The sequence below is a fragment of the Anolis carolinensis genome, chromosome 2, assembly GCF_035594765.1.
Source record: "Anolis carolinensis isolate JA03-04 chromosome 2, rAnoCar3.1.pri, whole genome shotgun sequence".
In the NCBI taxonomy this organism is placed as follows: domain Eukaryota; kingdom Metazoa; phylum Chordata; class Lepidosauria; order Squamata; family Dactyloidae; genus Anolis; species Anolis carolinensis.
This window is the reverse complement of record NC_085842.1, coordinates 97,923,994-97,951,101: the sequence shown is the minus strand read 5'-3', so window position 1 is coordinate 97,951,101 and position 27,108 is coordinate 97,923,994. Positions and strand designations below refer to the sequence as shown.

General features: G+C 42.3%; 1 protein-coding gene across 1 annotated transcript in view; it reads left to right on the top strand.

The window, feature by feature from the left end:
* The window catches only part of synpo (synaptopodin), a 97,006-nt gene extending 74,220 nt beyond the window's left edge, over positions 1 to 22,786 (top strand). The window contains exons 3-4 of the mRNA XM_008104814.3: positions 826 to 3,167; positions 15,367 to 22,786. Coding sequence (XP_008103021.1) covers positions 826 to 3,167; positions 15,367 to 16,380 — 3,356 coding nt within the window. The 3' untranslated portion in view covers positions 16,381 to 22,786. The remainder of the gene's footprint in view (positions 1 to 825; positions 3,168 to 15,366) is intronic.
* The last annotated feature ends 4,322 nt before the right edge of the window (positions 22,787 to 27,108 follow it).

The window sequence follows — 27,108 nt, the reverse complement described above, 5'->3', positions numbered from 1 at the left end:
AGATAGTTTAGAGCTGGCCAATTTCCTGCTTGAAGCATGTTTGTGCAGGGTGTTTGAAACCAAATGAACTGCAACTTGAAACCTTTTGAAGTCTTTCAGTAAATTCCGTTTGCATACAGTCATTTACAATCACAAAACAAACCTGCAGAGAGGACAGGGACACAACCTCTCAATGATTTTTCCACTCATTCATTTGCATAGAGAAAGAAAGTTTTTATACAAAAAAGCAGTCAGGGATTTTTCCATTTATAAAAAAGTTTATAAAATCTTTAGTTATTGCAGTGGCTTCTGCAATAGGCAAGAGATCCACATACTTCACCATAGAAAATGAAAAAATGGGGCGAGGTTTATGTGTAGAGGAGAATATATACAAACTCTTGTGCCAAGTAGATAATCTCTAATCCTTAAAGATACTGACGGGCATCCTGTTGAGAAGTTACAAATGTGTAGGCAAACCTACCTTAGGAGCCAGTAACCACACAAAGTGGCAGAAGTCTATACTTCTGTATTCTCAAAATTCCTTTTGAAAATATTTTCAAACTGTTATTAGTGTTTCCTTAGCCCCAAAGCAGGGCTAAGGACATGGACTGGATGAGCCTTGCGTACTCTTTCAACTCTTGGAGTGGTCATTGCAGCACTCCCCCAAAGGTCATGTGTGGCTGCCGCTGCTGCGGACAGTCATTTTATGCTACCACTTCCACCACCAGTGCTGGCATTGTTACATCCATCAGAAGGATCAAGGACTTTGTGTATGTATGTTTGTCCAAAGTATCCATTTGCTATGATGCTTTTAACATTTTGCTCCATATCCTTTTTCCTCCTCAGATATTTCAAGAAGTGCAAGTCTCTCTGAAAAAGAGCTGAAGGAGGCCAAAGCCAGGAGCCAGAGGATTGCTGCCCAGTTGACCACCCCACCCAACCCCAACTCCAAAGGGGTTCTCCTGTTTCACAGGCGCAAGCAGCGAGTGAATGCATTCACCTTAGAAACCCCAAAAGCCACTGTCAGAGAAGAAGTACCTGCTGCTGACTCCACCTGCAGAGCTGTTACTCAACACCACAGCATCCCGAGTTATGGGAAAGAGACACATTGGAAGCAGATCTTAAGAGACAACCGAGGGGTCAAAGGTAGTTTACCTGGCACCAAGGATCCTGGGTTGTGGGGGCAAAAGAGCACCATGGAAAACATACCTGGGTTAGAGACTCTAGATAATATGCAGAACCCTCAGAGAAATACAATTAAAAGTGAGGAGAGCCTTTCCACAATGAACACAACATTGTCTTCTGAAGAAACTTCACTTGAAGAATTTCAGCAAATTCCTCTTAGTGTCTACCTAAAGGAGAATACAGGGATGGCCTCAACCAATGGAATGCAAGAGCTTTTTACTAATGAGATTGGAAAAGCACCTGATAACCAACACCCCCTAGTCATGAGCAATATAGAATATATATCACCGATTGTTGATGACTTTGTTGTGCCTGCCACTGACAGTGAGAATAACAGTACAATTCTTGGAAAAGAGCTGTATGTACCAGAGGCAGACAGTGAAAATAATGTTCTTGCGAAAGAGCCATATTTACCGGTTGTTGACAGTGAGAATAATAGTCATACCCCCATCAAGGAGTCACATGCACCTATTATTGACAGGGAGAACAATATCATTATTGAGAAGTTGGGGAGTGAAACAGTTCTTGACAGGAAAGAGAATGGAGAGATTCTCTGCAAAGACCAGAATGTGGCAATTGTTGCTGTTGAGAATGCTTTTCCTATTGCTGACACTGAGAAGTCCATTCTAATCACCGACTTGCAGCCCAGTGAAACTCAAACTCACACTACTAATAAACAGTATTGTGAAGTACGCTTGACTTTGTCTAAACCAAATCCCGTGAAGAACCGAACTGCAAGACCATTTGGGACACAGTCTTTGATAACAACCCACACACCAGAGGAGAAGAGCCCTGTGGTGGAATTTCCTCCACCACCCACCTATGCAGAAACTTTTTCCAGCCCTCCTCCAGTAACGAGAGTCAGGTCTCCTCCAGCCTATTCAGCACTGTATCCCAGTGAAGAACAGAAAGTCTCTGTTCCCCAAGAAGTTGAGCGTGAAGACAGCAGGCCAGGACCTCTGCCGGGAGAAAACAGAGAACCACCTCCAGCTAAAACAGGCATCCTTGAAGAATCTGTGGCCCGCAGATCAGCCAAAAAGTCTATGTTCACCTTTGTTGAGAAGCCCAAAGTGGCCCCAAATCCAGATCTTTTGCACTTAGTCCAGAGAGCAGACAGTAGGAAAAAACAAAGAGGACAAGGAGGAGTAATTGCTGAGGATGAACCATTTGCTTTGGGAGCAGAGGCCTCCAACTTCCTTTCTGAAATCCGATCAGTAGATGGGCCCCTTCAGGCTCCTGCAGATAATAATAATGCACCAGAGTGGTCTTCATGTTTAAGGTCACCAAGAATACAACCCAAGGCTAAGATCAAGTCCAACCAAGGCCTCTCAGAGGCAAGAGGAAAGGGGGCAGAACTATTTGCTAAGAGACAGTCCAGGATGCAGAAGTATGTTGTGGAGTCCCCATCACAGCCAGATATTACCAGGTCACCTTCGCCTACCATTTCCCTCCCTCCCTCATGGAAATATGCCTCAGAAAACCATCTGTCCCCTATAGCCTTCCCCCAGCCCCCACCCAGAAGTCCAGCCAGATCTCCCAAAGTTTCTCATGTACCTCTCTACCACAGCAACATGTCAGAGAGTGAGCTCTCCAAAAAGGAGCTGGAAATCTCCAAGCAACAGCCATACCAGACTCAGTCTTCCTTGTTCATCCTTTCTCCAGTCAAAGATCCAGTGAGGTCTTTACCAAAAGCTGCACCACCACCAAAGCCTGTGGTTCCTGAACTCAGTTACATGAGGCAGGCTTCTTGCCCAACATATCCCTTGCCGCCTTCTCCGATTTTGCATCCATCTGCCCAGTCAAGTCCAAGTACATCATTTCCTAGCTATTTTGGCCCCTCAACTGGGACTATGTTGGTGCCTCAGAACATCAGAACGAGCATCGAAGTGTCACCAGAGCCTTCCTTTGAGTACTCTTCTAGGATCTTGTCACCAAGAGCTAAAGGGGTCTTCCAAGCTCCAAGGCCTTCTTATTCCACCAGGAATGCAGGGATTGAGCCTCAGGTGTGGAAACCTTCTTTTTACTACAAGTAATTGTTATTTTAACATGTGTGTGAGAGAGGGTTTGAGCAAGTGACCAGCACCAGTTGATGGTGTGCAGAAGGAAAGAAACAAAGGCGAGGCAAAATGGCGGCTTCTTGCAGATTATGTGTGAAAATACAACTTGCACATATAAATGTATTTCTCAACCCCGAGGCACTTTTTACATTGAGGAGACTGAGCTTCAGCAAGCAGTCTCCTTCAGGACATTTCTGGGGGAAAGTTCTGTGGAGGAAGCCCTATGTATCTTGGTGCTCACATGTCTTGGTGGAGCCAGTTCTGGCAAAACTTGATCCATTGGATCCCTGCATTTGTGCTGATTGAGTTCCAAAGGGAGCGGAACAGAGTGTGAATGCAATGCACAATAGTAGCCTAAAAATAGCTCAAGCTTAAACATCTTAGAAGATTGTTAGCAGAAATTTGACTGAAACAGGAGGAAGTGTCTGGTGCCTTCTTTCTTCTTATGCCCAGAAACTTTATGGAGCATCAAATCTCTGGCTTCATCTCTGCCTTGCTTTGCACATTTCTTCTATCCTTTGTGGGATGTTCTTCCCTCTGTCCTGTATACATCCAGAGTCTCCAGCATGACCTGCCTACAACCTCTCTACTTTCTGCTGATGTTGAAAACTACACTGCCGTTTCACCACTGAATACTTTTATTTCAGATAGCATCACCTCCAACTTCCACCTGTTCCTGCCTCCTCTATGTTTTTATCCTTTATATAGTTTCCTCTCTCTGTTTTTCTTACATGGTCTCCTTTTACCAACAACAGTGAGAAAGAAAAAAAATGCCTCTTCTCCAAGAAAGCAGCCCTAGGACCTCATAGACTCCTTACCACCTGTATTTCATACTTAGCAATGCTGGTTTACTTTATCCTGCTTTTGAAAGCTCACACAAAAGCCCACACCTTGCCATGGTGACTCTTCCCTTCTGACCCATGAAGTTTCTGCAGATCCTGCAGTGTTTATTCACAGATCCCTAAGCAACTGCAGCAGAGATATGTATAGTTCAGTTTGGCCTCAGGTGAATCACATACTGAGGATTCACGTGACAAACAATAGCTGGTGCTGAAGAGCCAGTATTAGCAGCATAAAGTGAAATTTAAGTAAAGGTAAAGGTTTCCCCTTGACATTAAGTCTAGTCAATAGTCATGTCCAACTCTGGGGGGTGGTGCTCATCTCCATTTCTAAGCCAAAGAGCCGGTGTTGTCCATAGATGCCTCCAAAGTCATGTGGTCAGCATGACTGCATGGAGTGCCATTACTCTGCATTACTCTGCAAATATTCTATAGCAGAGGAGATGTTTTTAGTTCATGGAAATCAGGCATCTATGAAATATGATCCCACAATACAGTATTTTACGATAAAACCATAGCAATTTGATTTATTTTACTTTTGTCTTCATTTTGACAAATACATGTCTGATCTTTATGATTTTAGAATAACAGTTGAGTGCAATTTTAATACTTTTAAGCACATTTTAATACTTTGATCATGCTGAATTTCATTGCCCTTGACTTCATATGTATCTGATGAAAGAATAATGGATATCTCAGATTGAAAATATTATTTACAAATCTATCTAGAACAAATTTGTGCTCGGACAAATTCGAGTTCAGACAAGGTACATGTAAGGTACTTTGGCACCTTACATGTAAGGTAATCATTTCAGGTTACTTATTTCCCTGCTATATTCTTCTGATGCCAGAATTTTTAAGCAGGTACTGTTGAAAGGCCATCTCATTCCATTTCCTACCTTTGCAAAAATTATTCTTTTCCAGAGAGTATGGTGCCGTTTTTACTACAACTTTCTCAATCCTTCACTGCTGGGCATGCTGGCTGGGGGATTTTAAGAGTTGTAATTCAAAATAATCCACTTTACAATCTATGTTCTTTGCCATCCTTTTCTGGGACAGCTCTAAACCACCTTCAATATGACCCAGGGTCTATTAGTAAGATTCACACCATTCTTCTGATAATGACACACCAGGCTTTGCTTAATGTTTTTTTTTTTTTTTTGACAATTTGGACACTTTATTTGTCTGCCTCTGACTGGAGACTGGCAACCAAGAGCTTAATGTGAATCATAACAGAGTGGGAACTGTAAACTCTGCACAACATATGAGTATTGTTGTTGTGTGCCTCCTGAGGCTAAGAGAGTGTGACTTGCCCAAGGTTATCCAGTTGGTTTCATAGCTGAGTGGGATTTCAAAACCTGTTCTCCAGAGTCATAGTCCATTATTCAAGCCATTATGTCATGCTGGCCCCGTACCATGGTACAAACTGACAGTGGGGCATGAATTGTACCTGAATTTTTGCATGGGCTTCAGCACCCATGGAGCAAGCTAACCACAGCTTGACCTTCAGGAAACAGCCAGACTCCACAAAACAGGTGTTGCATCAGTCTGTCAAGTGAAGAGTCTCCAACAAACCCAGCACTTAGCACTTTATTTTAGACTTATCCCACCCCATGACTTCTTGGATCAGCAAGTTCTGTGTAGTGACACAGTATAATAAATATGCGAGACAATACATGACAATCATAGACGCCACATATTTATTTAATCACTGTAACCAATTATCAGAATTTCATATCCTGATTCTGTCTCTTTCTTTTTCCTTTTCTCTGTGTGCACTCTTGCTTGGTTGTTTGACAAATCATTATGTGAGGATTTGGGTGGGGAGAGTCAAGTTTTTGCAAAAATGCTATTTAAAAAAACAAAAACAAAAAACAGAAACAGAACCCTTTGAATAAACGGTGTTGTTCATACACCAGGCTCAAACTAGTTGGCTACATGTGATGTAAAACCTTCCATAGACAATGTTTATTTCATTCCCCTCCAACATTTATATCCCAGATTAGAGAAATAATGCAGTTTCAACTAGTTCATTGAAAGTTTATGAGCAGAAACTCTTCTAACTATACAACAGGTACTGGATGCCAATTGCATGGGAGACCACCTGCCAGTTGAAGTAATTTTGCCTGATTCTGTTGTAAACAGACAACTATAAGTAAAGAAACAGAAGAAACCTGTGTAATGCAAATGCAGTTATATAGCAGATGCCTGTGGTGGAACAGTGTATGTATGATATGCCATGTGATTAGAGAAGGGATAGTTAGAGAGGCTGCAGGAAAATTACAGGGTAAGTGCTAGGCATAGCAGCTATGGGATAGCCGGATATTTATAGAGTGAAGGCTTTGGTGATCAACTCTGGAGTCACATTTGTTCATCCTGGTAGAAGATACAAGTTCATACTGCAGCCTCCTTAACTTGGCCACATAAAATTTGCAGTTGAATCAAGGCCCAGCAACTTTCCTCCCTCCCTTCCTAAATTCCAGACACATTTCATGGTGAAGAGTTATTTTGAAAAATGCACACCGTGCTTACTGTGAATACGTAACAACAAATATAGTATACATCCTGAAACAAAAATGACAGTCTTCAGTATTTAGTAAGCTCATTAGTTGAATATTTCTATTCTAATCTATATTGGATGACCTCAAGGTAATGTACAATGAAATAAAGTTAAAACAATTTAAAGCAACAAAAACTAGTGTAAAACCTAAAAGCAAATTAAGTCATTTAATCTTTAAAGCAGGACAGATTTAAAGCAATTAAACAACTTAAACTAGTCACATATGCAAAGTTGGACAGAATCAGGCATGTTCCATTGTTTTAGTGAACTTTATTTTACTGTACACCCCATCAGTCAGGCCTCTAAGGAGAAAGGATTTAAAACTTTGTTTACCACAACAGACAAGGCCCTGTCCCAAGTCCTCCCACAGCATATTGCCCCAACTGTTGGAGGGCTCCTCCAGCAGGCCTCAAACCTTGGGCAGATAAATACAAATTTATTGATACATGTCCAAATAGCTATCTTAGGCCCCTTTTATACTGCCATATAAAATCCAGATTATCTGCTTTGAACTGGATTATATGGTAGTGGAGACTCATATCATCCAGTTCAAAGCAGATAATCTGGGATCAAATCCTGGGATATAGGGCAATGTAGAAGGTGTCTTAGGATAGTCAAAGTGTAGCCCTTGGCTGACATGCTTTTCCAAGACTCTTTAATGGGCTTCTGATTTTCCAGACTACTTATGCTAACCAAAAAAGGCCAAACAGCATTTTCTGGAAGTTTATGGCAGTGACAAATCACTCTAAATGTTTCTTTGTAGGATTCCCCTCCACTATTCACATTAAACTATATGCATTGAATGCATGCATGTCTACATACTTATGTGACTTTTAAGAAAACCATTCCCACTTAAATTTTTTAGAAGTCCATGTGGCCTTTGGAATATTCATGGAGCAGAAAGTTGGTCCTAAGACTCCCCACATGTGCCCATGCCTGCTCCAGCCTTCTCTGACAAGGGGGCTGGTGACTCACCAAACTACAGCTCCCAGGATTCCATAGCATTGAGCCATAGCAGTTAAAGTGGTGTCAACCAGCATCAGTCAAAACTTTAAAGGAGTTAGTCAAGGTGCTGTACCTATTTGCAGGACACAGTTCAGTACCTTGGAAAGCACTTTTAAATGCAGGCTGAACCTGGAGTGCATGGACTACTCCAGTAGCATGAGAGTCTCCAACCACTACTAGTCATCCTTCTAGAGTAAAATCAACACTCCCTACTGCCTGATTTCAGATGTTTCAATATTACTTTTGGCATCTCTCTTTGCTTAGATGTGACATTCTTCTGGAAGAGAGAACAATGATAACACTGGCTAGGGAATATTGACATCTGTAGTCTACAAAAGGTACTTCTCTTAGCTCTGTTGAAGGCTTGCTCAATGAAAGAGTGACACAAACTCAGACATGGTTGCCCATTAATCTGAGCTTTTTGCAACAGAAGTTCCTTGAATGGAGTCCAGCAGGATAAACCTAGTTGGATTCATTATATCATCCTGAGGAAGGAATAGGAGTGTGACCTTATTACAAAAGGTCATAAAAAGGAACGCCCTGAAGAACAAAGCAGCAAGGAAGCATTCATTCATACAATGTCTTTCCTTCAGGGCTGAGCAGCGGAGCTTTAAATGCAATAGACAATGCCAAGATGCGCAAGATAGGCCATATCAGGAAACCAAAAGCAATTCTCTATTTTGCTACCTCTGTACATTACATATACATTACTTATTATTGAAGTGTTTTTCTTCACTCTGTATTAAGATGGGCGCACAAGTGGCCCTCCAAATCTTGTGTGACTGGCCCCCCATCATCCCTCACCATGAGGTGTGCTGGCTTGAGATGACGGAAATTGCAATCCAACAATATTTGGAGATCCACATAACCCCCAGCTCTCATCTGCATTTTGAAAAGAAAGATATCAATATTCAGCATTTCACACTAAGTTACTAGGCTGTTCTTCAGGAGTAGACTAATTTTCCATTTGACCTGTTTGGTAGTCTCCCTGTCGCAAGATGCAGCAGATGGCAGACTTGCTCCCTCATGGTGATCCCTCTAAAAAATTAAAAAGGGAAAGGGAACTGGAGCAGCTGGGCCTTTCAGCACAAGTAAAATGAGTACCTAACTTCAAAAGGGGGATGTATTGTTTCAAAAGAGATATTGCTACAGAGCAGTGCAAAGAACTTGACTTAACATTTGCAGTTCCATTAAGAATTAACAGGCTTAGTTGAGAGTGCTCATGCTGAAACTATGCTATGCATGCAGCCTCCAAGGAAAATGCTCCTGGTAAAGGACACAGTCAGCATCTCTGCCATTTTCATGGCTCCTGCCAGGTGAGTGGTTACAGAGGGGCCCTTTTGTCTCTTCCCCTCACTTGCTTGCCCCATGGGAAGGCAGGAGTGAACCCCATGACACTGGCAAGAACTAATCAGTAGGGCTGGGGAACATGGGGCCCTCTAATGTATCAGCCCTCAATCACCATAATCGTTTAGCATAGGCGGTGCCAACTGAGGCTCATGGGAATTGCAGCTCATTGTTAGTCATAACTAGCGTAGATTCATTGATTGCATTGCTAAATGGTAAGTCAACACTTCCACTGCTATAAATCCCATTGCATTAGTGGATATGCCCCAAGAAAGAAGGAAGTCATATTGGAGGACCAGATGTATCCAAGTTCAAGACCTTGAACTTGCTTGCTCTCCTGCTGTTTACCACCCTTGCCGGCTTACTCAGGAGAAGGAGCCTGTCCTGCTGCCCCTCCCACATGCATTGGTAGGAAGGGGAAGGGAGTGGAGGAGAAGGCTTTAAAACATCTGCTGGCTGGACGTTTACCACCCTTGCCTGCTTGCTCTCCTGCTGCTTACCACCCTTGCCTGATTACTCAGGAGAAGGAGCCTGTCCTGCTGCCCCTCCCACATGCACTGATCTCTGAAGGTCCACCGGGTTGCTTTGGCATCCTGTTCCACCTGGCAATACATAGTAACCACCTTTTGAACCAACTTTTGGCCTAAGCACTCTATCTTATTGTTATAATTGAGTTTGCTTTATTGCTTATTGCTTTTAACATCTTGCTATGAAATTCCATCATACTGTTATGAATTGTGTTTAGTCCTGTAATGTGGAGCTACTAGTTGAGGGTTAGGGAGGGTTGCTCATGGGGCTTGGGGAGGGCGGCCCTTGTTACTGACCCAGTATATAGCCATAAACCGACCTGAATTTTATGTCGAAGCACTCAGGCACTTTACCAGTTTAAAAACTGTTTGATGCTGCTATAGCCACTGGCACTTTAACTGTGAACCCATTACAGCTTCTTAGTTCCCTGTTAGTTTCCCTATCCCTGTGAGTCTTAGGGTAACCTATGAATTGGATCCCTCCCCGCCCCTAGCACTGTGCACTTTGGAAAAAAATTGAGGAGGGGGGGAGTTATAGAGCTCTTAGTGCACCTTATTTTAATAATTCCTAGAGGGGAGGTGAGATAGGAGCAGCCTCCAAAGGAGGGTGAAGCGAGACATAGCTAAAAACAGGGTTCTTGTTCTTGTCTACATCCATAGCCAGATGTTAGAGGAAAGGGAGAGGGGTCGTGTAGGGGGAGGGGTGTGTCCACTAGCCGAGGGGCCCCCATTGAAGTAATTCAGGGAAGGGGGAGATACAAGAAAGGGAGGCCAAAATTAATTCAGCCTAGGGAGAGGAAGAGATTTCTTGTAGATTTAAAATGGTCTCCTGACATGGTAAACTTGGATACCCAGGCTGGCGGTTCCTCCGGACTAAGGGTGGTGCTGTTGAAGGCCAGGTCTGCAAATGGAAAAACTGCAATCATCCAAGATCTCATCTTGGACAAACGAGCAGACCTGGTATGCATAACAGAGACCTGGCTCGATGAGGTGAGAGGGGTCAATCTCACCCAACTCTGTCCTCCCGGGTACTCCGTGCAGCACCAACCAAGATTCAGAGGACAGGGAGGCAGTGTCGCAGTGGTCTATAAGGAGTCTATCCCCCTGACCAGGTGCCCCATCCCGCAGACAACCTTGTTTGAATGTGTCCATCTGAGGGTGGGTGACCGGGATAGAGTAGGGATTCTGTTAGTGTACCGACCACCCCGCTGCACTACAGTCTCCCTACCTGAGCTAGCGGGGGTGGTCTTGAGCCTGGCGTTGGAGTCCCAGCGGCTTTTGGTGCTGGGGGACTTCAATGTCCATGCTGAGACCATCCTGACTGGCACAGTATATTATAATTATTTTAACTGTTTTAATGTTTATTTTATTGTACTATGGTGTATCGACATAAATTGCCAGTCTGTAAGCTGCCCTGAGTCCCCTCGGGTGAGAAGGGCGGGGCAGAAATTATAGAAATAAATAAATAAATAATAGGCAACAATGAGTTACATTTAAGTGACTCACAAATATGGTCACTCAGAAGATGTTGAACCATGATTCCTATAGCCCCAGAGCACCATTTCCAGGACTGAAATATGATACAAGTTGTAATAGTCTAACAATACATGTGGTGCACCAGTTTGTGAAATAATTCATTACTGAGAAACTTTAGGTGGTGTGTCTCATGTTTCCAAATCTGGTACCTCAAAGAACTGAATGTTCTTGCAGAATATCAGACACTGAAAATCAATCACATCTTGAATTCATGTTTTTGCTGTGTTTCCCTTGGTAGTTTCGCTTGCCCTTTTTCTTTAGATGTTTATACTGTGCTTCCAAATGCTCAGCTGAAGTTTTAAATTACAGTCAGCTCACCATATTTGCAGATTTGGCTTTTGGGAATTTGATTATTCACAGATTTGATTAATATGTTTTCGTTAGGAATCTATGAGTCCTCCAGTGCAACTCTATGGTCAACGTCTGTTGGTAAACCTAGTGATTTCTAGAGAGGTATTATCTCAGGATACACACACACACACACACTCTTAATGTGGCTCTTCCACTTTTGTGGGGACCCTGTGTCCCAAACCCCAGTGAACATGGAGGACCCACTGTACTGCAAAAGGCTAGAAACTTGGGAAGTGAATGAAAATTTCAGAGGGGGGTAGATTTTTATTTGGGGAAAGCAATGTCTGCATTTTTAGTCCTCCTAGTACTACATCCTTGCTTGTGATTATGGCAGTTATCCCACCAGAATGGCTGCTATTGCTGTGACAGTTACCTCAGCAACAGTTACCTCAGAAAAAGGAAGTGTGGTTGAAGTGGGAGTGCCTAGAAATGAAGGGGCAGAAGGGAAGAGAAGGAGCAAATGTTTCCAAATGCTGGAACAATCACATTCCATCAAGGTCATGGATTGGTCTTGACGTCAGCCAGCACAGGCAAAGTTGCACACACAAAGGTGGGAACCTGAGGAGTCCAATAAATCAGCTGAACCTTTGAAAACTATATTACAGCATTACTTTACCTCAGGGATGGGCAGAGTGCAGCCTTGGGACCACATCCAGAACTTCCCTTCTAGCAATTTTTTCAAACAGAATGTCTTTTCTTAAGACTTGCAGGAAAAGCCAAATAGGTCAGATAGGTCCAAATAGGTCCACCCCCTTCCCAGCATTCTTTAATCTCTTTGTCAAAACTGGAAGTACATTTTCAGTCATCTCCATTTTTGTTTCTGTTTTATACTTGGCAATCTGGGCAGCCCTCAGAAGTTCATAGGACTAGAAAATTGAGCCCTGGACCTGTCAAAGTGGTCCACCCCTAATGTTGTATGACTATTGCAGTATTATTCCGATGGTGTCAGGGATGATGAGTTTCACACAGTTTTGGCTCCTGATTTGATGGACATGAAGGGTTTTGCTGAAAGGTGGTGGGAAAATGCAGTTGGTTTGGCAGGTGCTTCATGTCTGGACTCTTCATTTTGGCAAGGCCTTTATTTCCTTTCTTTTGCTGATACATCATAATGTAACTGCTAAGAGCAGATGGTTGGCTCCAGACAGAATAGTGCACGGGAAGTGAAGGAAATGTAAGCACTTTTCTCCAATAGTTTCTGTTCTGATGTAGTTCTGGGTGGGATACAGGGCATTTTTAAAACTCTGTAATGCTTGGCATAGAACTATCAGAAAGCCACTAATTTCTCTGGGTCAGCATTTTTACAAATAAGTTGAGTGAAGTAGTTGGTAGGGCTAAGGAGGTGCTGAGAAAAGGAAAAGACATTGACATCACTGGAAAGGATTTCCTCAAGAAGGGAGAGAGGGAGTGATTCTACTTCCCTGTGCAGTTTACATTACCTAGCCTTTTTATCATTTAGAAAATCTAATATTTAACCTGTTGGTTGGCATCATATACAGGTGGAAATCCACCTTGAGGATGTGGAGGTTGGTATTCTTTTCCTCCCTGCACAATGGCCAAAGCATCCCCACCTCCAGCTTATCATTGAGCCATTCTATAGCTAGTATAGGAAATTCACAGCAAAATCTGGCTATGTTCTAATACAGAATGACTATATCATCCAGCAGACCGCACTGGACAATGTAATCATTTCTCATTTGGATACAGGGTCATGGCCAGATGCTTCTCCTAGCTCGCTCACTCTCCGCCACTGTGAGAATGTTGTACTGATTCAGTGGTCAATCTGAGATGTGTAGAACTATTGCAGAATAGTTCTACATACAGGATGCCAGACAATGGGCTCTTCCAGACTGAATTTGGACTTCTTATTCTTGGGTTTTGCAAATTTTTGCTGGTTGTTGGTGCCTCTGTGTTCACTCATTCCATTTTTTTAATCAGTTTTTAAAATGCATGAATCAGCATTACAACTGCCATAGCCATTCTGCCAAGATAATCTAAAATATGTAGGTAGTGATGTTGATCCATATCAAGAAACCAATTGATATTATTTTAATCTCCAACTGGATCAGGTCTTTGGTAACATGAGTGGTTGTTATTTGCCCATGAAATTCAAGACCAAGCCACCAAAGTTACTTTGCATTAAAACAATAACACATTATTGTAGAGAAAATTCATATCACTTCTCCTAATACTACAAGGATTGCAGCTAAGCCCATGGAGGCTTCCATTACAGTGACAGAATGTACCCTACGCTTCCATTTGATTTTAAAATAAGTGTTAAACCTATTTGAGGGATAAAGTTCATTATGTCTGATAGTTCATTTGATGCTCAGATTAAAAACTGGGGTAAATTCACAACTCCATGAGCTGGCATTGACTAAGGCCCTTATCACACAGTAAAATACCCCGTATCTGATAGATACTCTTTGCATACTGGTTCCTACAGGTCCCATCACATGGTGCATGGCCCATTTTTTAGATAACTTGTAGGAATCGGTAGACAGAGGATCTGCAGACAGTACCATTTGTAAGACAAGTGAGAATCGACTCCAATCTTCTTTAATTTCTCAGTGCTCGTAAGAGGCACAGTATGTGAGATGTGATGGTACACCCATTTACAGGTCACTGGCAACTCTCCCTCTGTTAACAAATTGTGTGTTTCCCATTGAAAGAAGTGGATTAACAGATTATGGTGTTTGCATGGCCTGAAGTGGTTTAACAGTACCAAATCGGGACAGTTGGAAGGTATGACCTCATGCTGTAGAATGTTGATTCAGATTCTCTATTTCATTCATCTTACTCCACAAATGGCAGGAATCTCAATGTAAAAAAAAAAGAAGAAGAAGAAATTCCCTTGCTGTTTTTAAAATAGGCTTTTAAGGAATTACAACTTTATATTGTGAACAAACACACATCAGATCCCATCCTTTCTTTGGAGATATATTACTTCCTTAATAAAGGGAGCATTCAGAGGATCAGTTTGCGCATTAAAACATGATTGTTTCTACACATGGTGATCACAGTGGATGGCATGGACAGAGCCATGGTCATGATTAGGGATAATTTGAACTTTCCAAAATATCTAAAAGCCCCTCAAGGTTTTCTGTGAAAACCACTATGACATATGTTCTGATTGCCTTTTTCCTGAAATAATTTTCCCTCACCTACTCCCTCAAAATATGGACAAACAAAACAGCTGATTTCTAGGTGGGTAACATTACTTAGAAATAGTCCCCATCAATGCTGTACCAGACCTGATGTGTATCTTCACCAGATCAAAAGTGAAACTAAAATATTTTTTTCATATTGTGATCCTACCCTTTATCACAACATGTGAATAAAATTAAGTGGCATTAAGAACTTTCTGACCCTGGATTCATATAGTATATAAAAGCACCACCATTTTTTTCTTTTCCTTTTTGTTTCAACCTTCTTCTGTTTATTTGTTTGTTTTCTTTCCCATGTCAGGAGCAACTTGAGTTGCTTCTGGAGTGAGAGAATTGGCCGCCTGCAAGGACGTTGCCCAGGGGACGCCCAGATGTTTTGATGTCTTTGCCATCTATGTGGGAGGCTTCTCTCATGTCCCCACATGGAGCTGGAGCTGATAGAGGGAGCTCATCTGCGCTCTCCCCAGGTGGGATTCGAACCTGGCATCCTTCAGGTCAGCAACCCAACCTTCAAGTCACGAGGCTTTAATCCACTACGCCACTGAGGGCTCCACCTTCTTCTGTTGATTTCTTAGAAATACTCATAGTACAATGACAAATGTTATCAAGTTATTTTATTACAGAATTCAAAGGTTATAATCATGCAGAGAGGTCATGAACATCCCAGGTTGCCCTATAAGGAACAGAGAAAGAAAGTCTGCAATTGTGCTGATCTTGGGGCCACATTTTCTCTTCTGATTCTCACTTGAGATTGCCCAATGTCTCCTTCAATTTCTGAGAGAAAGCACGCTAACTCTCACCTTTGTTCCCTCACAGGAAAGAAAGGCGTCCCTGCCTGCTTCCCCCACATGGACTCCACGGGTCCTGCGACGACAGACCAGCAGTTTAGATGGCTGGGTGAGCCCAGCGCCTCCTTCTGAGCCTGAGGAGGGGCTCCTAGATGCCTTCCGAGCAGCCAGCATCACGAGCCCACCTCCCCCCATGTCTCCCTCATGGAGTGAAAGATCTCTGTCTCCATTTCGTCAGGAGACAGATCCCAAGTCCAGCCGTCAGATGCAGGTTTTGCTGGCCAGAAATATCATCAATGCTGCCCGGAGGAAAAGCTCCTCTCCCAAAGCTACAAGGGTAGAAAGTTTCCGGCCTTTCACCCCTCCTGCCACTTCTGCCAACATGCCGTCCTCAGGCGGCAGCCCTAAGAGTGTGGGTAACCATTCCCCAAGCCCACTGCAGTCTCCCAGGCCAGTGAGGATGGAAGGATACAGACGTGTTTCCCTCCCTGTCTCCACAGCTCCTCCACCGATCAGTGCATCATCAAACAACAGCCCCAGGTTGCTAGGCAGCCAATCACCAACCTATAAAAGCCCACTACAGTCTCCAAAAGCAGTGCGAATGAATGGCAACAAGTACTTCACTCTCCCAGCCAACACTGGGGCTTCTCTCTTCAATGCAGCAACATCCAACAATGGTCCAAGAGCAGTGGGCCCCCATTCTTTCTCCCACAGGGATCCAAAACACACAATCATGGATAGTCACAGAATCTTCACAGCACCAGCAAACACGAGCAGAAAATCATGTCCCAGTCCAAAGAATGTGGACATCTGCTCCCCAACTATCACCAGCCCCCTGCAGTCTCCCAGAGTGAGAGCACATTCCCCAGTGAAGCGTTATACATCCCTGTCGCCCACCAACTCAGACGTCTCCCTTGACTCTGAAGACTCTGGGATCAAGTCGCCCAGTATTCGCAGCTTCAACATTTGCCCTCGAGGATGGAATGGAAGCCTGAGGTTGAAGCGGGGCAGCCTTCCTGCAGAAGCACCCTGTTCCTCCTAAATGTGGGATAACAGAAGTGAACCAGAAACCAGTCCCACTAAACATGATGAAGTCTCCAGAGGAAGATGCTGGATCTCCAAAGATGTCATACCTGTCCCCAGCCTGTCATTTTGTGGGAGAACTTAGAAGAAAAAGAGTAAAACTGGTCTATTTGTGGGAAAGACTTCTCATAGCAGACTTGCCCGAAGCAGAAAGAAATGTGACTGACATTGTATTCCAGCACAATATATTTCCATAGGGACCCTTATAGTTTCTTCCCGCATTGCTACATTTGCTTGTGTATTTGGCTTTCATGAGCTCCAGTTGACCTATCTCCACTGGACTGGAGCCACTAGAGACATCCTTGCTCAAAGGAGATTAATACAGCTTTGACTGTTTTTGTTCTCTCTCTAAAATATCCTGTGAGAAGAGAACAATCACACACACACACAGAGGGAAGCATGCACAGACACAGACCCGCAGCATAATCCCCAGCAGACTGTCAGCAAAAGGCCAGGAGGCAAGGCCTGTGCCAACTTTGTGCCTGCCTTTCATTTTAGTTGTCACTGTTTCTCCTTTACTCTGATGGAGCCACAAGGCCTTTCTGTCTCCACTCCAGCTGCCTGGGGGAATGAGTAGAGTGTGAAAAACAGAGGGAAAGAAGCCCACTCTGCAACTTTCTTTGCATGATTCTTCTAGATACAAGGCTTGGCTTTATATTGATCAGGGGTTGGCAAAGTGTGGTGCTAGGGCTCCATTCAGCCCCTTTTACATATATATAAGTCATAGAGGGTCCTGCACCGTTCAACATTTTTTAAACCCAGTTGGAATATGGCAAATACCATGTGTTAAGACAAGTTCAAAGATCTGGCATCCCTCAGAAAAACATCCTCTTTATCGTGAGGAGAGGGGCTTGCTCCAACAGAGGACAGATCTGAAATTTGCTTGTATGCCAGTTTTCTGGGATTATTTCCCTAACTTCACTGCAGCAACTATTTAATCAGTAGCACAGGTTGAAATACAGATATTTTAAGTTGAGAAGAATCATAAACAACATATTACTGGACTATACATCTTGTTGAGGTTCTGACCAATTTACCAGGCACTACTGACTCCCCCGGCTCCAACTGTCATTATACATACGATTCTTATATTCATGATACTGAAGAGAAGGATGGGTCTGCCTATTAAAGATCTTCTAAGCCTCTTAGATTTAAATATCCCAAAGATACCAGATCCTGTCTGATCTTGGAAGCTAAGTAGGGTCAGCCCTGGTTAGTACTTGAATTAGAGTATTTCAGAGAAAAGAATTGGCAAACTATCTCTGAGTATTCACTGACTCAGAAAACCCTTTGAAATGTATAGGTTTGTTGTAAGTTGCCTTGTGACTCGAAGGCACATACATATGCACAAGTGTTTTAGAGTTTACCCAGTGTAAGACAGCAATACAAAAAGAAGTAAAGTTCAGTGATGTTCCTCCTGAAGTGGTTGAAGAAAAGAGTCTTAGTGTAAGTAATGGTCCTATCAATGTGCCCAGTTTACTTAAGAACTCCAAAAGGACCATGCTTATAGCTGAAACACTGGTATATAACATAAATATACACTTTCTTTAGTAAGAGTTCCCACAAAGTAGAAAGGTTGGTATGTGATATGATTGCACTCCTTTGAGACTCACTTTCACTGCTTTGCTTTGTTCTTTCCATTTTCTATCAGTGCTGAAAGACCTGCTAATGATCAACTGCCCTTTCTTATCTGCTTTGTCTTGATGAAGCCACATCTCAAATATTGCAATCCAGACCCACCCCATGTTCCCTTTTGCCTGTATGTTGGGTGATATGGTATCATGTAACAACTGATGCTCCAACTGGCATTAGCAAAGTCTGTATCATGTTATTGCATAGTGGCCATATCAGGTGTTTCCCCTAAGTTACCCTTGATCATCCTCTATTTTTATCCCTGTAACCTTTAGAGACAAGGATGTAGATTCAGTCTTAATGCAAGGTGAGCCAGAAATCATGTAATGATGTGCTCTCAACCCCATCTTTGTTTTGTTCTAATTTATGTGGGAGATCAAACGGTGTGCATGTGTGTGGAGGAGTTCAAGCTATGTTTTCCCCATAAATATTCTGGTGCAAGTAAGCCAAGCTGATCACATGGTAGCAACATTGCATTGATTTCCCAGTTCTGCTTCACAAGCTCCAGCTGGGAAACAAAGAGATGGAAGATGTGATAAGTAACCAGAGTCTAAATCCTATTTCTACTCCTGATTAGAGTTTATCCATTTAATCCATTGGATTTACCTATGTGTTGCATTGTTCTTCAACTATTGATTAAATGAGTCTATTTTAGGAGAGATAAACCAACAGGAAGTTGAGTGTGCCAATCTGGCATTACTGGAGCCATGTGGACATGCTGGATATTATTGGGAATGAATATGATTTTGGTTTTTAAAACTAGAGCATAATGCTAGAACAGGTATGAGCAAACTTCAGCACTCCAGGTGTTTTGGACCAACTCCCACAGTTCCTAACAGCTGGTAAGATGGCTGGGATTTCTGGGAGTTGAAGTCCAAAACACCTGAAGGGCCAAAGCTTGCCCATGCTTATGATAGAACTTATGGTCTTCTACAGAAGCAGTATAGGACAGGTGAACTGTCTGTCTCCATACAACATATAATTAAGCCACCATAAGATGAACTGGTAGTTGGCAACCTGGACAGCTTTAAAAAGCAACTCGACAAATTCATGGAGCCTGAGTATATCTGTGGTCACTACTCCTTCCAGCACCATTATTACTGGCTGGGGAATGCCAGCAAAAGAGTGTGGTTATGCTTTTGTCCTGTTTGTAGCTGCCCATAAGTTGGACATGATGTAAACAGATCTTGAAGGATACAGGCCTTTAGTTTGCTTCAGTATGACTCTCCTTGTGTTTTTATGAGTTTGCAAAAACAAGGGGCGTGTTTATAATTGTTGCATTGTATGAAGAAGGCCACAGGTTTAGTTCCCTGGATGGGAAAGATTCCTGTGTGTGAAATTCTGGAGAGTTGCTGCCAGGTGGTTTGGACAGTTGAGCTAAAAGAAAAACTAGTGGTCTCAGTTGCTCCCAAATTCATATGTAATATGGAAGCTCCAAGCATTTTGCTGAGAAGATCAGCCAATGGGACATGGTCATTTTCTCTGAAGGCTGCACTGATAACAGCCTTGACCAAACACTCACTGGTACTTCTATCCGTTGCCTCTTGCTTTTAGGGAAACATTATTGGGTGGGATTACAGCTCCCAGAATATTTAAGCCACCACAACCATTGGGCCTCAAGACAAAAAGGTAGCTTATGAAGTCATTTGGGTATGGCTGTGATTGGCCACGGAAGAAATTCATAAGCAGGAAAGTCAAGATTTTGCTACTGCAGGGACAGGCATCCTATCCTAGACTCAGCACCATTTGACCACGGAAAGGACGATGTAAGAACATCCAGTGCTAGAAAATTTGTTTGCTCTCCTGCAGCTGTTTGGCTTCTAAGGCGTAGAGGTTAAACAGATCCCTTGCCTCTGCTCTGGTTTCACTGGAGGAATGGCAAGGGAAAGAAGAATATCGCATACTGAATCCCACAGTGAGGCCTCTTGTTGTGAGTGATTGGTCAAAGTGATACATTTCAGTCCACAGGCAGGGAGCATATGGTGCATCAAGTGCCGCTCTCAGATAGCCATCTGCTGGGCAGTCAGTGTGTCCTTGGGGAAGTAGACACTTGAGGGTGGGGTGGGGGTTGGAATGAGGAGGAGCAGAAGAGCAAGGAAAAGCTGATAGTGCCCTCTAGGGATTCAAAGCATGCATTGAAGGGTTTTAGTTTTAAGAAGAGCATTGTGGAAATGTGTTTATGGCCTTTTCAGACTACACAATTACAGTGTTATAAATCCATTTAACTGCTAGGGCAACATCCCATGCAATCCTGGAAAGATTACTCAGAACTCTCAGCCAGAGAGCAATAGTGCCTCACTACAAGCTACAGGATGCAGTCCTGACAGAGTGGAATCATAATGTTATAACCATGCAGTGTGAAAGGACCCTAAGGAAAATCTGAACATAAAAACAATGCTGGTTGATTTGGCTTCTCAGATAGTCAACGTTTGGTAAAGTTGTATTTTTGGACAACAACTGACTGAATTCACAGGCTCTGGCAGAGAAGAGTCAGTCCCAGGGAATGAGGAGTCCCTATTTAGTAAGTGAGGGGAATGTTACATGTCATTGAATGTGTGAGAAAGAGGTCCCAATCTGGGTGAAAGTGCTGTTTTGAAAAACAAAAAACCTTGGAGCTGTAAAAAAAGACCACGTATGTCTGCTTTCAACTAAAGAGGGAACTTCTTAAATAAAGCAAATATATATGTATATTTGAGGTAAGGTTCACCCGTCTGTGTTTCCATTGATGGCACTTACACAGGCCTCAATGTGGAAAGTAAAAATGGTCTGAGCCAAAGAAGGAGGACATGGTGCTAGCCAGGGCTTTCAGGAGTTGCAGTGCAGCAATATTTAGTGGACCACAAAGTCAATCACATGACATGAAACAATCTTTGAGACAAAGCTTTATGAAGCTGCACTTAATTTCCAAAAGCTGAGAAAATAGCAAACCCTAAGAAAGGTTATAATGGGTGCATAGAGGAGGGAGGGGTTAATAGTGTCTGATTTATCTTTTTCCTTCCTGGCATTACATCATTCATTTCTCATTTTCCCATGTGATGCCTCCTCTGAGTGAACCAAAGGACTCGTTTTCATGTGCTGGTTGCCATCACCTAGCCCTGATGTGTGTAAACTTCACTTTGTCAATTGGTTTTAATTTCATTTTTTATGGATGATCATTTCAGAATCCCTCAGACGTCGTGATCACTAGCTATGTTGGTTGGCAAATTCTGGAAGTTACAGCCCAAAAAGCCAGTATCTTCATGCTGTGCCTTATTTCTGCTGTCAGATAATTCCTCTTACTCTGAGGAGATAATATAGCAGATAAAAAAGGAGAAGAAGTATGTTTAATGCCGATAAAATAATTAATTGAAGATGAAAGAAAACACAAAATACAGAGTCCTTCTTTCAGCATTTCATAGTGTGATTGCATTGGTCATACTTAATTCCAGTTTTACCACAAACTATGAAATCAACAAACATCAAGCGGTAGGGATTTGTGTGCAGTATCATGTTATTCATCTCCTTAACATGCAAATAATCCTGCTAAATCAAGTTGTAGATTTCGTCCTGGATTGAACAGGAAGAACTGTTCCTCATTCTAAATGAAACATGATAAGAAGCAGATGGTGAGGTACAGTTTTTCAATATTGTAAGGGAGAAAACCCTTTATAATATCAAAATATTCACCCACAAAAATAAATCCTCTTAATGGTTTCAGATACAGTATGTAGACATATAACTATTATGCATAATCTCTAACAAGACTGTTACATCGATTACCATATCTAGGTTGTTCATACAATTAATGCAAGTTGTTGGACAGACTGGTATGAAATCTCTTTTTCTGTGGTTATTTACTGGAGTAAGAGAATTTGTCTGGTTACTAGATCACAGCTTGGAAATGTAACTTTTAGCAGTACAATTTGCAGAATTTCTCAGCTAGAAAAGCCATTAGCAATGTAGGTAGGGAAGGGAGTTATCCAAAAAAAGTAACTTTTGCAAGCTCTGTATCACTTAAGCTGCATTTCACAGAAACATGACCTGCCTATAAAGTTACAAAGTAAATTAACCAGGGATCACTTGGTTGTTTCTGTACTTCCAGTGTGACTTCCAGTGTTACTCTAGACATGTCTACTCCAATATAAATACCACTGAATTCACCAGAGCTTACTCTTGGGTAAGGGTGTTTAGGATTGGACCTTAAATTATTAATACCCCAGCTCCGTGCTTCTAAATGAAAGGTCACATCTTCCATGCATGCATCTGGAGTCAAATTTCACAGCCAAGGCACATAGAAGTCTTAAGTCTTGAGAGATCCCAGAAAGCTGGATTTATTGCCACTGTTTCAATGAGCAAAATGGTTTCACAGTTTACAAGTGCTTTTACATACAGGGCAGATGTACAATGTCAGTAAATATTGCTGACTCTCTGGGAATGTCTCCCAGAACACAATGAATAAGCAGAAGGCAGTATTGTTATCCCAGCTGTAATCAGAGCTTAATTCATCAGAAACACCAAGGAACTCCTCCAGGAAAAAACATGTTGTCAATTAACTATTGCCAAGTGTTTCACTTACGTAGAAGAGTATTTGTGACTTTTTGTTCCACATGAAGTTTTTATTCATGCTGAATGTCTATAACTGAGAACATACTGGGCTCACACTGTATCCACACCAGGTTCTGTTTGCATTAGCACTTTGCAACACACCTTTGTATAACAAGCTCCAGAATAAAACCAGAAATTAGCCAAAAGAACATGCTTGTTGTCTCATTTCAGAACCAAAGGATCAGTCACAATGAAAGAAGCTTAATTTCACCATGTTTGCATGTGGTCTCCGGGAGTTTACTGACACATGACAGGGAAGAAGTCTTCGACAGACAAAACCCCTCAAAGGTTTCAGCAAATGGCTTCCACATCAGTGATATGGCAACCGGCATTCAAACTGCATTATATAGTCAGTATAGACCAGTGGTGGTGAATCTATGGCATGTGTGCCAGAAGGGGTGTGCAGCAACCTCTCTCTGGGTATGGCCACCATTGCCTGCCCCCTGCTCACTTGCCCACTTGCCCGCTCACTCGCCATCCTGCCTCCCACTCACTTGCCACCCCTACTTGCCTGTCCCCTTCACCTTCCCCCCCCCCCCACAAGTTTGAGCACTCAATCTCTAAAAAGGTTACTGTCACTGGTATAGACTCATATAACAAAGCATTATATGAATCTACACCAGTGGTTCGCAGCCTGTGGGTCCCTAGGTGTTTTGGCCTATAACTTCCAGAAATCCCAGCCAGTTCACCGGCAGTTAGAATTTCTGGGAGTTGAAGGCCAAAACGTCTAGGGACCCACAGGTTGAGAACCACTGATCTACACTGACAATATAATACAGTTTCAAGTGTAGATGGTGCATTATGACCTTATCCAATGAGGGGTGGAAAGTGTCATATTATCATGGCATTTAGTCTTGTTGTGTTAAAAAGCAAATTGTATCTTTTATAAGTACCACCACATTCTGTTGTCTCATACCGTTTCTCTCAAAATTATCCATTTTCAAATTTATCATGTGAGTGAATTCAATTAAGTCAGTCCCCATTTCTCTCCGTGGTTCTTCTGCTTTCCCTCCCAATGCCCCTACTCTTGAGGAGACAGGAAACTTTGTTCTGAAGGCAGACCCCATTTCTCCCCATGGGCTCTTCTGCTCTCCCTTCCAATTGGTTTTTTATGGATCGCTAACTCTAGTTTTTTAAAAAAGGAAAGAAAAGGCAGGAAAAAGTGCAATTTCGAAAGGTTCGAATCAAGTGAAAGCAAAGTAGCAACCCCCTGAAGTAGTTCAATTTCTATTGAATACATTTAGAAATACCATGCAAGCATCAGAGTGCTGGATTTTGGGAGATTCCCAGAGCATCACTGCTTTGTAGGACATGGCCCATTCCCCCACATCACCAAATCGATTAAATGCGGACAAATTTGACAGAACCTTTCTCATGTGTTTTTCACTGTTTTCTCCTGTTTACAAGAGATACCTGAGCTCAGAAGATGATTTCTCCCCAATTCCTTTCCCCAGCCCTCACCAACAAAGCATCATGGATGACGGGAGGAAATCTTGTGTCGTATGATGGGCTCTGTTTTACCTTGTCTCTTTAATGTTTTAGAACTGTTTAGAAACTGGGGGGACAAAGTGGGACTATGTGGGATAACATCCTAAGTTTTCTCTCTGCAAGTAACTGATTGTGAGTGTTTGTTAACGTATTATCTTCCCAATCTCTTTTTCCTTTAAATGAAGACAATGGAATGCTCTGCCAGAACAATTCAGAACATTGTGTTGTCAAAGGCTTTCATGGCTGGAATCACAGAGTTGTTGAGTGTTTTCCGGGCTGTATGGCCATGTTCCAGAAGTAGTCTCTCCTGACATTTCACCCACATCTATGGCAGGCATCCTCACATATACCTTACATCCTCTGAGGATTCCTGCCATAGATGTTGGGCGAAACATCAAAAGAGAATACTTCTGGAACATGGCCATACAGCCCGGAAAACACTCAACAACTCTCTAATTCAGAACATCCTTTTCATAGGAAAAACTTAGGTCTAAAGCAATGTATGTGTGCTTGCTGTGTTATAAAGTCAGTGCAGAAAATGTCTGTTAAAGTATGCCTCAAAGCTGCTTTCCAGTTTCCAAAAACAGCATGAGGAAGAATGACCACAAGATGGCAACCGCAGTTAAGCACAGGGTGTGAGAGGCTTTGCTTAGTTCTGGCTGCCTGGTGAATATGGGGTCCTGGCTTTCTCATGGCATTCTTGTGGATGGACATGAAACATATCATTATGCCCTCATCTGCTTTTCATTTCAATGGCTTAGTCCTCAAAGGAGACTTTGCATTGTGTTATATTATAAATATATGCTTGTTCCATCCAAATGAAATGAGGAGAATAAGAATGGAGATAGGCTTTATCAGTGAAACAGTCTGTTGTTCTGAACATTCACAGCAATGCTTCCAACTTCAAGTAGATATAATGTTACTTTATATATGTTTTTCCCTACTTCTGTTTGAAAAAGGAGCATATTGTAGGCTCAGACATTAGACTTGAAAGTCCCTAGAATGAATGTACGTACTAAATTATATCCCAGCACCACAGCATCCAGTAAAGTTTTTGATGCTGTTACATACCCTCATGTTAAATCAGACTCCTGGTGCCCTTACCTAAGAGTTTTCTGAGCAAGATTTATTCATCAGTTTCCATTGATTTTGTTTGATGCTAAGAAAATATGATTTTCTAAAGATTCCCCAGTGGGTTTCCTTGACTGAGTAAAATTTTGAACCTTGGTCTCCCAGAATGATTGCCCAATATTCAAACCAATTGCTATATTGTTTTTCTTAGAAAGATAAACTACAATTTTTCACAGAGTAAAACTTGAACACACATGACTAAGCAACAAAACAGTATGCTCAAGATGCCAAAAGTTATTAATGTGGATTAATAAGTGAAGAGAGGTTGCATCAGATTGATTTTTACTGCGGGTGCATCTGCACTGTAGAAATGTAGTTGGATATTACTTTAATTAATTAATTTACCCTATTTATATCCCGCCTTTCTCAACCCCAAAGGGGACTCAAGGTGGCTTTACATATAGGCAACTATTCAATGCTTTAAAACAACACACAGTTAAAATAAACATTTGAATTAGGAATTGATATTAATGCACATTAAAACACATAAAAACATTACATTCACCATTAAAAAACCACACCATCCACAATCATAATCCGGGACCATACCATGATTCAAGTTTGGGAATAATATGTGCTGTAATTTTGCAAGATCTTTAGTCTTCACTGCCAAAGAGTGTTGGTATCTTATCAAACAGCCATTAAAGTGATGTCAAACTGAATACGGTAGATGCACCCTGAGTCTGACCTCATATTTTCCTCTCCCCAATCCCACAGTTAATTCAATGCAAACTATTTGCAGCAATTAAAGTAAGTTGAAGACAAAAGACCCATCTACACTGACCAATGTAACTCCAAATTGTAGCTGCCAGACAACAAACTCCCACAAATGTGCATGAAAGAAACCCCTTAATACACATCAGCATTCTGTGACTTCTGTAATCACCACCCAGGCCTCAAACTTGTTGCAGGATTTCCCATGCACAGCAAAATCATTTTCTTCATTGCTGGTTTGAAACTGCATTAAATGGTCAGTGTAGATGGGGCCAAAGACTGAGAGTAGGAACAACTAGGACATTTCAAAAGCAGTTGAAAAAATGGGCCAAACTGGAACAATTTGGGAAGAAGGTTGTAAAACTGTTGTTGTGGTGTGCCTTCAAGTCATTTCTGACTTATAGCAACCCTATCATAACAACCTCAACCGATGGGTCACCCCATGCACTGCATTGCCCGACTTACATCTGGGGGGGGGGGGGGGGGAGTGACGGCCGCCCAGCTTCCCCCCCATTGATTTTAATTGAACATGGAAAGCCTCCCGTCTTGCTACTGCAGAAGCACAAACAGATTCACTTTCCCTTTTACCACGGAACTCCGCCGGAAGTAGCTGTGCATTGTGGAATGGGAGCTGGTGGACTCTGTGGCAAAAGGTAAGGCAAACCGGCACATGCTGCCAAATTTACACCCATAAGAGTACATGATTTGCCCAAGGTCACCCAATGAGTTTTCATTGCTGAGTAGGTATTTGAATCCTGTTCTCCAGACTTGTAGTCAAACACTCAAACCACTACACATGCAAATTATCCTGTTATAAACAAATAGATACACACGTTTGCCACATGAATTCCAAATGCAATTGTGGTCCTCCAGATCCTGTCCGTCTGAAAGTCCTATAGTCCTTCTCTTTTGGGCAAGATAATAAAAGCTGACATAGTCATAGCAGGCCAAATCTCAATTTCTCTCACACTGGAAAGACACAGGTGTTCCCCTAAATTAAACAATCAACAGATCATCTTATTTTGTAAAGCACAAAGATGTTTTCCTTTTTTGCCTTCCAACAAAAACAATTTTGTTCTAACCTAAACTCTGAGCTATTGCTAGAAAAGTAATGCTACCTTCTGCCTCCTACCTCCTC